The following is an 11,881-nucleotide window of genomic DNA, read 5'->3' on the forward strand; positions in this document are numbered from 1 at the left end:
GCAGTTAATGTACACATGCAGAAAAAAAAAAAAGGCTGAATTTGGCTATTCCTGAGTAAGTCAAAACAAGGGTTGTGAGAGTAGGCAGTGGGACTAGTGTTTAGACAACCAGGACTTCAAGGAAAAGTGCCATTCAAGAGGCAACACGAACTCTTAGGGATGCTTTTTTCCTTGCAGGTACTTGCATTTCTAGGAAATCAAGCAGGAGAGCGAGGAGCACAAGGCGAAATGAATACAGACAGGATTGGGGCACACACAGTGTAGGGAAAAGGGAGAAGGTGGTTGTTAGACTGAAAAAGCAGGCAGGCCAAATGCTTTCTGAGTGCAATTATTTTAATGGGTCTGTCTTTTCCAAATTCCACATTGCACACACGGAAATAGCAATTTCAAAAAAAGACTCACACCAGAAACACTGACTTGGAGAACAAGAAACTCTCCCTATCTCCCAGTACACAAGGAGGCACGAGATTCACAAAAACATTAGTAACAGCTGGTCAGAGAGTGGAGAGACAGACAGACAGACATACATGGAAATTCCAAAAGACAGAAAAAGGCAAAAGCAGGAAGGCAGCAGCTGTTCTCATGCCCACCTGGCTCTGCAGGCAGGCAGCTGGGGTCACGGCCTGGCAGACAGACCCACTACACCAGGGGATCAGCATCTCACTCGTCCTACACCTCTGCTTGCCCAGGTTCCATCTCTGCTGGTTGTCATCTCTTAGGTCCCAAGGATTTCAGCTCCCAGAGCAACACTGGCTTTGTGGTGACCTGTATGGGCAGCACAGGATGTGCCAGGCCCCAGGGCTGTGTCAGGACTTCCTATATGGCAGTGGTTGTGATGCCACAATGTGAGTGAACCACACCAAACTCCTAACTGGCCCTCAAAGTTCTACTTTTGTCCTCTTTCCTGCCCAAGGGGCCTTCCACTTGTATTGGATCAGCCATTGTATTATCCAGCACTGGAAGCATTTCACTGTGCAGCTGTGATAAGGAGTGATTCCAGTATGCACTCCAGATTTGGCTTTCAAGTCTTCAGTAAACAAAAAAAAGGAACTGTATGGTTACCACTTGATTTTACTAACTTTTTGGCTCCAAGTGCTCAAAGAAAAGTGCTGCAGTAACCATATTCATGTGGGAAACGCCTCTAAAGGACTTCCAAACTGTTGTTTGCTATTCCAGAAGGCAAGCTGGGAATCAAACCTACATCAGCAAGCTATTGCTACAGCACTCATGGGCAGACAAAAATCATGGGAGCCTTTTGCTCAGCACAGCAGTTCCTGCATGCCGATGGCAGGCGGTGCTGGAGGCAGAGCACGCCCGTGGAAACAAGCTCTAAAGGAAATTATGCAGAGATCAGATCATACAGGCTCATCCACCTTCAAGCAATCTCCAGGCTCAGGTGTGCTAATACCAACCTTGCTGCTCATCTTTGAAGCAGCTTTAAGTGGAGCTGGGAGCAGGAGTTTTCCCTTTTGCACAGTCAGGGAGCTGAGCAGCAGCACAACTAAATGAGTTGCCCAGGACCTGGAGGCTGCACCAAACGTTTGAACCCACATCTTCCCAGGCCCACACAAACATCCCTCTCCCAAGCCTGCCTCTTCTCCTTCTAGCCAGTATAGACCAGCCCTGCTAAAATCACAGATGTAATTCCTTGTTGTAGAAGGAGCTGTTAAAGGCAGCAAACTGTTGCAGCACTCAGGGAGGACCCACATTAAGACTGAGTGTTTAGTCACCTTTCACGGAGGAATTTTTCAATCCAACCTCAATCCAAGTTCATGAAGGAGTCATCAACTGCACAGTGGCTGCCCAGAGCAACCAGGACACCACATGCATGGACTACTCACCACCATGGCTCCCCTATGAGCACACGTGCCCTCACTTAACCCAGCACACCAGTCATGTGGCTCTCACAGCCTGGCCATGCAGAGCTCTGCTTGTGGCCCAGGGGGGCCGTGGCCCTGTCACAACACAAATCCTTTGCAGCACTAATTCGTCAGATTAGGGTCTTTCCAAGGCAGAGGGGGTGTCTTTGCTTGGAACAGCTCTTAATAAATTCCCTTCTGCAAGCTCATCCCATTGCTTTGCAAGCCCATGAACACACTGAGCATCCTGTTTCCTGCAGCAAGGAGATCCACTCCTTGTAATGGATCTCCCAGTCACTTCAGGGAAGGAGATGCACTCACCTTCTTCCAGCACAGCTATACTGAAGCCCATACAATTATCTACTCCCCGCCCCAAGGTGATATGTGCCCCAGGCCAGCCTTCCACAACAATATGGGAAGGAGTTGCCTAACACTCAGTACACAATCATTGCCCAAAAATTTCATTTTCAAGTTCCTGTTAGTCTCTGGTTACTGCAGGATTCAGCCTGCCTGACCTTCCAAGATAAATACTTCGTGGAGTAGCACAGCTGCAGCTCAAACTCATTAACACAAGAGGAAAACACGAGCACTAATTGTGATCCTTGTGATTAGTTCTCTTAGAATGGGTGACAAAATCACCCAAACGAAGGCAAGATGTTGCAAGGATTTTCAACAGAGGGGAGATTGTTTCACAATGCTTTTCCAATAGCAAACACATAGCTTTGTCCCTACTGTCAAAAAGTCTGGCACTAAAAATGCCGAAATCTTCTTGTGACTGAGTAGCATCAAGCTGTAATTTACTGCATTCCTGCTTCTTTTATGTCCAAGAATTGCTTCACTTCTGAGAAGAAAGAGCTGTCATTTGTCAGTCCCATGTAGCCTCTCCTTCCAACCACCACATTTCCATGTTATACTAGACAAATTAATTCATTCCCCTCTTCCCATCTGCTCCCCAAAAAAGGCAGTGTATTTCCAGGAACTGAGAGTCACCTTTTCACAGCAACATCATTATCAATTTTCTTTTAAAAACCATATAATGGGCATGTTTCGGCAAAAATCTGTATTTTTTTTTCAGCTGTTGCATCCTTCTCCCTTAAATTGGTTCAGAGACCTGACTGTCTACTGGCTTTTCACGAGCACCTTTCCCACACCTCTGACTGATGGTACATCAGGGTTTTCCAGCCCAGCCATTGCAGTGTTTGGCTGGCTGCTGACAAAAGCTCTGCCTGGGTTTAGGATGCAGCCAGGTCCCTGGGCAAGTTGAGCTGTATGGCCTCTCCTCCTGTGGTGTATTTGGCCACTGGCCCGTTGCCTTCCATGGTGAAGAGTTTGCAAGTCTTGGCGTTCTCATGAACCGGTGTGGACTTTTTGGAGGAGATGGGGGAATTTGTGGGGCTCAGCTGAACAGCAGTGGTATCCTGCACCGTGTGCTCACTAGTTTCAATTTCAAAGGCTGTGTTGCCAGGTTTGATGAGCCCAATGTTGGAACCTGGTTTGGATTTCCTGGCCCCATGAGCTGGGGGCCTCCGGCTGCAGATGCAGCAGGCACCAAAGAACGTGAAGGCCACCACCAACAAGATGGGTCCAATGATGATGGGAGGGTTGTTCACGGGGAGGAAGGTCCCAAAGGCAAATGCTCCCACTAAAGTGATGTTGATCCCTGCTAGCATGATGCAAAGTCCACAAGCGCAGCAGAGAGCAGGGGAGGGGAGGCCCTGAGGTCGGGTCTTTTTCTGGATGGGTTTTTGGGACAAAGAGGCGCTGCTCTTTTCGCTGAACATGTTGAGATGAGTCTCAGAGGTCACTTCAGTCCTCACAGGATAGCCTGTGTTGAGAAGGCTATCTCCGGTCTCCTGCTCCTGGAAATCCCTGGAGAGGAACAAAGAACCATGCAGCTGTCAGAGCAGTGAACCCAAGGCACCTTTCCCCCAGCAGCTTCTCCAGGTTTACTGATGCCAACAACTAAGTGCAAATCCAAGCCTGCTCTCAAGTCTGGGCTCTCCCTGACTGTGGTGGTCACATGCAGTCAGCATCAGGCTGGAGCACTGAGCCCAGCGTGCTTAATGTCCTTTGCTATCCCTATGGATGATGCCATCCACAGATACTGTGAATGACACACTGTCAGTCACAGAAGTCTATAAGAAAAGGATTCAAATGTGTGTGTTTTGTCAGCTGGACCATGCTTTCTGCCATGAATCACACCGTCTTCAGCGTGATCACAGGAGATCCCACAGAAAGGGACCAGGAACTTGTTTGCCTCAGTAACTGTAAAACCAAGCTTGCACAATGTTTGTGCACAAGCAACAGCAGCTCCTGGATGGAGGCTCATGGAAACTGAGATGATGAAGCTGAAAAAGAGCCTGTGTGTGGATCGGCCTAGGACCCAAGGCAGGAAGACATAGCCCTGACTGACAGTAGCAGCTTCTCCATGGAGAAGGTTATTGGATGTGATAAGAGCTGGCTTTGTGTTTGCTGTACTTCGCTGGAAAGTCAAATTGCCAGAGGCCAAATTGTCAGCAGTTTGCTGGTGATGTCTTTGATTTTACAGGCAGGAGAGCATTTCTCTTCCCAGCCTGGTGGCAAACAATAGCGGTCTGCTCTCTCCTACTCCCCTGCCTAGCTCCCGAGCTTCTTCCCCTCTCTGCTGTCAAATCCTTTCAAAAGTGTTGTCAGCAGAAAGCTGATACACACAGTTTCTACTGCAGGAGCCAAGAATCACTGTTGTGCTATTACCAGTCTACACCCGCTAAAGAAAAAAAAAAAACCAACATCAAACCAAACAATAAACCATCACCCGTCACCCTGAAACATGCCAGTGGGATCAGCCTGGCATTTTCAACATGTTTCCTAGGTTATAAAATTTTCCAGCACCTCCAGCTGAGGCAGAGCTCTCTGCAGCTTTATTGGGTGTCATATCTGATTTCCTTGGCTTGGGCTTTTGTTTAGACCTGAATAAGTGCAGCAGTGAACTTCAAGTGAGGTTCATATTCAGTGAGACATCAGCTGGAGCCAATAGGGACAGGTGCATGAAAAGATTAAATCCTTCCTCATCTAAGGATGCCTGACTGGGAAGGGATCTCTCAGCGGGTAAAGATTTTTCAGGAAACTGAGAATGTCCAAGGGAGAAGGGGTATTTTCTCCATTAGCCAGGGTAACACATATGCATGTTTCCCTAGCAGTGTCCTTTTGTTCTGCCTGGGAACCCTGGCATGCTGATGTGAGCTGGAACCCTAGTTCTACCTCCTTCAGCAGCCCTGGACCAGCAGCAGCAAGATAGCTTCTGGTTAAAGACACACATACACACACTGTTTGCAGACCAGCTCTTGCGAATGCCACTCTGAACCTTTTGCACACAGAGGCTGCAGACAGCCCAGTGTGGCCCTTCCTCCTACATTCTCCCACTGCAAAGTGCTCACCAGGGAACTGTGTGGCTTCTTGTGGTTAAATTACATCACAGATTCACTCTACCAGGTTTCTTGACTCCTCAGCCCTCACCCACTTCCACTCTGAAAGATTTCCCCCTCCTGGGAGAGCCAGACAGTTATCATGGCTGCTGGGATCCAGTGGGATGCACAAATAAGCTGGCAGCCTCTACTCCTAGGCAAGACGTCACCAGAGGTCAGGCTCCCACTGAAATTTTCAAGAGGAGCTTCAACCTGTTGCCCATTGGATCTCTCAGTAGTCACCTGTGATCACTCTAAAGAGACCATGCTGGTTTCTGGTTGTTTTCAAGGCTGCAGTGATATCACCCAGCACAGCCCCTGGTAGCTTATTTTCTCTACCTAGCAGTTTTTGTTCATCATTACAGAACCCTGAATGTAGGGGGTTAAGCTTGGGCAAAATCCTCACTGGACCTTGCCAGGCAGTAACAGGGGAGGAGGAGGAGAAGAGGCTCATTCAAGCACCATGGACAATGATAAATCAGGGTGGTCCATCCAAGGACAGTTCACCCCAGCAGGTAGAAGAGAACCACAGACCCACTCCAGAAGGATAAATGACATGAGAGGATGATCCAGCTCAGCTCAGGATTGGTTCAGGCACCATTAGCTTCCCAGGCATTCATGGTTGCTTCCTAGGAGGAAAGGGGACCAGATCTACAGTACAGAAACAGGGATGTGTAATGTAAAGGACTGAGACCTCTCATGCTGCAGCTTGACTGGAGGAGGCATTGGCTGCTCCTTGGGCCCCCATAAGACAGAGAGACAGCTGACAGGTTGTGCCAAGTGACTGGTCAGGAAACAGCCACTATCTGCCTCCTGGCAAGTGACAAGGGAAGAAAGGAGTCAGGCTTGAGATCTCATTTAAACTGTGTGAGCAATTCTGGGGCTTATCACACCCTTTCTATGGCTGCATCATAGGTGTTCTGGCCATGCTGTGTCCAAGCCAAAACTTCTTTCCTATCCTCCTTGCTTGAAGCAGCTACATGGGGTAACAGACTTTTCTCAGCAGAAAGTGATGGACTCCCTGGAGATTCTAAGGGGAACCTCTTCCATGAGCTTGGGGAGAGAAGATCCTGGAAGACAGGCCTTGTCACAGGGTTGGGACATGATCTGCACACACACCACAGGGTAACCAACAGCACGGAGAAAACAGTATTTCTGGGCTGGGAACATTCAGAAAGTAGATCACTGTTTGCTGTTTTCTTGATCTCCATGGAAAACATCAGGGATTATGCACAAGGGATTCCAGTTGGAAAACCAGATGACATGGGGATGAGAAAGCCAGCAGAGCAGTGGAGGATAAAGCAAAAAACAAACCAAAGCCACAGAATGCCTTATGCTATTCTCTACCTAATAAATCCCTGCAACAACACAAAGTCCATGTTTATTCTGATTGTCATGCACAGCAAAAGCATCTTTGCTCTCCTGTCATTTCCTAAAACACAGGCTGATTCTGTGGGTAATAGGGTCAGGGTCCTTCTCCATTCCCATCTCAGCCACAAGAATATACTGGTGTGGGTCAGCTGTCACTGCTGACCTACCTGAGGATCTCTGGTAGCTTTTACCTTTCACTTCAGCAAAATCAATGGCTTAAAAAATGAACAAATTTCCAGCCAAATTATACTGCCCAAAATGAACAACTTCTGTTCCATCAGGATTGTAAAAAGTTCTCTTTGGGCTCTTTGTTTGAAACAGGTTCTTTTCTTATGGGTTGGAGTGTAGGTTTCTTCTCCAAACAACATTTCATCTTGAAATGCACTACTGCAAGCACTGCTATATAAGAATAAAAGCTGCATGTCCAAGCTAGCATGATGGAAATCCAGAGGCTATAGTGATTCCTTCCAGGGGAATATCCATCCCTCCCTATATTCTCAGGGGGGCAAAGAGAGACTTTCATACATATCTCTGAGACTTCCTAGAGCTCGAAGGACATGCTGACATATTCATCCAGCATTTCAGGAGCATCTAAAGCCATACCAGCAGCATGTACAGCTAAGCACGTTTCCCTCTTAGTTGTCATGAGAGGGATCGAGCTGTCATCCTTCCACACCATCTCATTGCAACAGCACAACCAAAATATTTGCCAGACTTCAGATGAGTCTCCTTTCTAGAGGTGTGATGGAACAGCAAAATAATGACAGTGATCAGCAAACGGAAATTGCAGTCAGGCAGCTACAACAACCTCCCGCACACAGGCAGACTCACAAACACACAGACACGCACCTTTTAGCTATCAGGAGAAGCACAAGAGTTTTTTTCCCTGGGCAAAGTGCTGGGAAACTCTCCGGCAGGGCCAGAGAGAGCCTCGGTGTCTGGAAGGGGAGGACACTCACCTGGGCTGGAACGTGGAGCCAGGGAAGGTGATGGAGAGAAATGTCCCGGGTCTCCCTTTCACCCTTCAGTCCGGGATGACAAAGCCATGGCTAGTCCCAGCAATGCCAGGGGTGGAAGCCCAGCTGTTTGCTGGGAGGCTAAGGATCTCACATCCTTCCTCCCCTCTCGTCACCGAGGTCCGGAAACTTTGCTGGGGTGTCAGGCGTACAGTCCTCGAAAGAGCTCAGCAGGCTCTGTGCGAGCTCGGCTGCCTTCTCCCCACTTTCCTCCTTCTCCTCGGAGGATGATGTTGTTCTCCTTAGGCAGAAGGGGGTTTAGCAGCAGCATCCCTGCCCCGCCGCATCCTCTCCTGCCTCCTCCTCCTCCTCCTCGAACGAACCCGCGGTGCCCAGCGAGGCTCAGCCCACCGCTCCCCGCTGTCCGGTACCGCTCACCCTCTCCCCGCTCCTTTTCCTTCTTCCTTTTCTACTTCGAGGCTGTAGCTCCCGCCCCCTTCAGCTCACAGAGGTGCCTGGAGCAGAACAGCCCCTTTTTTTTTTCCCCTAGGGAGAGGAAAAACCCAGGAGGGCGTCTACGCCGAGGGTCAGCCCCAGCCGCCCTGCGGCGGCCCCGGGGCGGAGAACGGAGCGCGGCCGCCGCAGGGGAGAAGGGGAGACACCGCCAAATGCCAAGGAGTAGGATGTAGGCTCTCGATGCTGCAGCGAGGCACGGATCTCTCAAACACAAGAGGTCTGAAACGCACGTTACGAATAAAAAAAAAAAAAACAAAACCCACAAACAGCTGGTGTGCGGTGCCTTTGGATGCTGGAGGGATGTGGGAGGGATGCAGGAGGGAGTCTTTGCTGGGCGGCCGGCAGTGAGGGGTGCTGAGACAGGACCTCCAGAGGCGGAACGTCCAGGGTGTGGGGGGTTGGCAAATTAAAAGAAAACCGTCCCCAAATGCAAAACTGATGTTTAAAGTGGCAATCAGATCTCAGGTACACTCAAAGGCACTTACACTAAAAACATGTCTAATGCTAGACCCTGTTGCTAGCACAGCCAAAATCTTAACTCCCATGTTAAGAAGCCAACCTCTGTCTGTTTGCAGAGTTGGTGACCACAGGAAACTTAGCAAACTGCAACTTATGCACTGGATGGTGTGTAGATAATCCACCCACAGCTGAAGAGGTGCTGATACTCACATGTCCTCATCTGCTCTCCATGCCCACACTTGCTGTAACCAGCCTGGATAATGCCAGCAACAGCTGAGCAGAGGCTTCTCTCCAATTTATTGCAGAAGAATCCTGTACAAACCAGGCTGGAGCTGACTGAACATCAATCATGCTCCCCTCTTTTTTAAATTACTGCTTTCATGATTGAGAGAGAGAAAAGGAGAAAGGTAACAAAGATGGTGAAAAACAAAGGTCAAAGAGAGAAATCACTGAAGAGAAATGAACACTTACTTCTCTCTATTCTCCAGGCACCACTCCAGCCTGAGTATTCTTAATACAGCATCCTCCTCTACTGCATCATACTGCATTTCACCTTGCAGGTCATCCTAGAAATTCAGGCAAAAACAAGCTTTGCAGAAAGGGGTTCATTCTCTGCCAAGGAAGACAACTCTGTTTTCTCCTCAGCTTAAGTAAAGCCAACAGCACACTGCATTGTTTGAGCAAGAGGGCAGGAGGGTGTTGGAAAAGCAGTACTGATCAGATGAATTGACTGCCTGGGCTTATAGAAAGAAATAACTGGGAAATCTCACTTCAGATCTTTCCAGAGATGCAGTGTCTCCTCTAGGGATTCCCTGGACTCGTAACATGAAGTTCAAAATACCTCAGTACTCAACCCTACCAGAGGAGTGAGGGGAGAGGGCACAATGGAAGATTTTCTAGAGAAATCTCCCTCTGGCACATCTGAGAGAGATGACTCTACATGTGGCAGAACTGGTGTTTAGTGTTTGCTGACTGTTGCTGGGTAGAAACCAGAGTGGCTGAACTCATTCTTGGTGTAACTCCACAGAGCTCAACAGAAGCAGTTGAATAAGCCCTGTTTATGTAGGAACAGTGGATGTCAGAGGGAAAGAGACCGTCAGGGTCTTTGATTCGAGCCCACTGCTATCAAGTTGTATAATAGCATTCATAAAGCACTCAAGCTCCAAAGGGGGCCAATTAATACTGAATGACCTGTGAGTTGTTCCCTAATTGCTCAAAGCACTGATGAAGAAGGCTGCTTCTGCTTCTGTTTTGCTGTTGCATGTCTCTCCATCACACTTTCTGCTTAATGGTCCATAAACCCAATAAAAATGCTTTACTGAAACATTGCATATTTCGAGCTCCACTGAAACAATAATTCTGTGTTTCGCACATGTGGCCCTGACAACCTGGCAGACTGCATTCATGTGATTAAAACAACTGCTAATTCAAGAACTAAAATTAAAGGCTAGATTTCCCACTGGTATAAATCAGAGCAGATTCATTTCCTTGCGGAGCTTTGATAGCTCATGAGCATTCATGATTTGCCAGGGGGGTTTTGCCAGACTGATGGTTTCTAGTTTTAAACTTGCCAGGCACTGGGAAGCCCTGCCTTCTTCAGAGGAAAGATCCCAGCTCTCAGCTGATTAGAAATTATATTCCTCTGGGAGAAGCTGTTTGTTCCCTGCTTCTGCTGAATTCAGAAATTAGCTGCAGTCAGAAATTTTTGAATGTGAGGCAACATTGCCTGCCTGCCTTTTCCCACTGTCAGTTCCTGATTCTGGTTTCAGTCCTAAGAAACCTGTCTCAAGCCCTCTTGCACCCACAAAGGCTGGGCTTCAGTGCCATCACCTCCTGGCCTGGAGCAGGTCAGGATGGTGACTACCACGTATGAAGCCCTCATACAACACACTGGCTATGTGAGGTTTCTCTCTGCAAGGATAACTGAAAAAGGTGGGAAGGGTGAGAATGATCCACAGAGGTTTCAAAGGATTTTGTTTGGGACTCATACTCAAGTGAAAGCACATGAGCAGCATCCACACTTAGGAAAACAGCAGCATGCCAATGGCCCAGTTCCTCAGCATGACAGGACCAAAATGCAGCAGCCCATGCTGCTGCCAGCTGAACCATGCCCATCACACAAGAGTGTGTGGGAGACAGAGAATGCCTGGAAGTTTATGGCCCTTAATAAGATCATTAGACAAAGGTCACTGCAGAAATATCCCCCTGCAGATTTCCATGAGATCTCCAGAACTGGCACCTCTCTGCGAGTTTACAGTTTAATTGCCTCTTTAGGGAAGGAAATGCCAGACTGAATCTGTTGTTGCTCCAAACCAGCTCTGAATGCCACCCTATCTGTCTGAAAGTTTGCACTATGGCAGGATCCTCTCTGTCTCATGGTTCTGTGCTGTCTCTGGCACTTCAGAAGGGAAAAAAGTAAATTTCTGTAGCAATGTTTACATGTCTACAACATAAAGAAGGAGGCAAAAAAGAGATTAGTATTTGTCATTCCTAGAGGCAGCTGTGAATTTACAATGCAGGGGATTTAAACCCACGAAGGAGACACTTCCTTGTACAATGTGTAATTAAAATCACAGGACTCTACGGTGAAGAACACCAGTATTAATGTTCTCAGACCCAGAACACAGATAAAACTGGACTGTCAAACACAACAGAGCAGTTGCAGCTTCTGGCTCACCATGTTATGATTGAGAATGAACTAAGGAGGAAAGCTTGCTCTAGGTTTGCCACTGTCCTTCTAATCTAAGCCTCTGTTATTGAGAGCTGTTGAGGCAGAATAATAGGTAAGGTAGATTATTTTACCTAGTCCCATATGACTGTTCCCACATCAGGGTGAAACTTTTGTTTTTTTTCTGAATATAGACCCAAACTGGCTTTCCTTATCAGAGAGACCTGGCAGACACACTTCATGCCTAGTCTCACTCAGTACAACTGCAATATTCGATGTACTCAGTGCATCTCAGCAGGGGTGATTCCTACTTTTACTCTTTCCAGGAGCTCTCTCACCATGAGCAGCACTGTCTTCATGACCTGAAGCATCAGGGCCAGCTGTCCCCAATTCCACTAGCAGATGTTCCCATGCCCATGGCTTCTCATACTGTCCATCAACCCCCTTAGAGCAGGGCTCAATCAACTCCCATTTAATCATTTCAGCTGAAGACTGTAGGCAGAATACCAGTATCTGCTCACCAGGTCACATCTCCTCAGGCTGCTACAGCTCCTCACCATGTGCCTGTAGAGCACTCAGCCCACCCGAACCCACCGAGCCCCTCTGTTC

General features: G+C 48.1%; 1 protein-coding gene across 2 annotated transcripts; it reads right to left on the bottom strand.

Moving 5' to 3' along the window:
- Window positions 1–315: 315 nt before the first annotated feature.
- Window positions 316–8,211, bottom strand: TMEM275 (transmembrane protein 275). 2 transcript variants are annotated; one of them, XM_032697032.1, is made up of 2 exons: window positions 7,633–8,211; window positions 316–3,728 (listed from the first exon to the last, which is right to left on the bottom strand). In XM_032697032.1, exon 2 carries the CDS (start codon window positions 3,638–3,640, stop codon window positions 3,092–3,094), a length of 549 nt encoding a protein of 182 aa, XP_032552923.1. In that variant the 5' UTR covers window positions 3,641–3,728; window positions 7,633–8,211; the 3' UTR covers window positions 316–3,091. The 2 variants fall into 2 exon arrangements, with proteins under 2 accessions (XP_032552923.1, XP_032552924.1); XM_032697033.1 differs by lacking the exon at window positions 7,633–8,211 and adding an exon at window positions 7,277–7,354.
- Between the last annotated feature and the right edge of the window lie 3,670 nt (window positions 8,212–11,881).

Source organism: Chiroxiphia lanceolata, chromosome 9 (assembly GCF_009829145.1).
Source record: "Chiroxiphia lanceolata isolate bChiLan1 chromosome 9, bChiLan1.pri, whole genome shotgun sequence".
Lineage (NCBI taxonomy): Eukaryota > Metazoa > Chordata > Aves > Passeriformes > Pipridae > Chiroxiphia > Chiroxiphia lanceolata.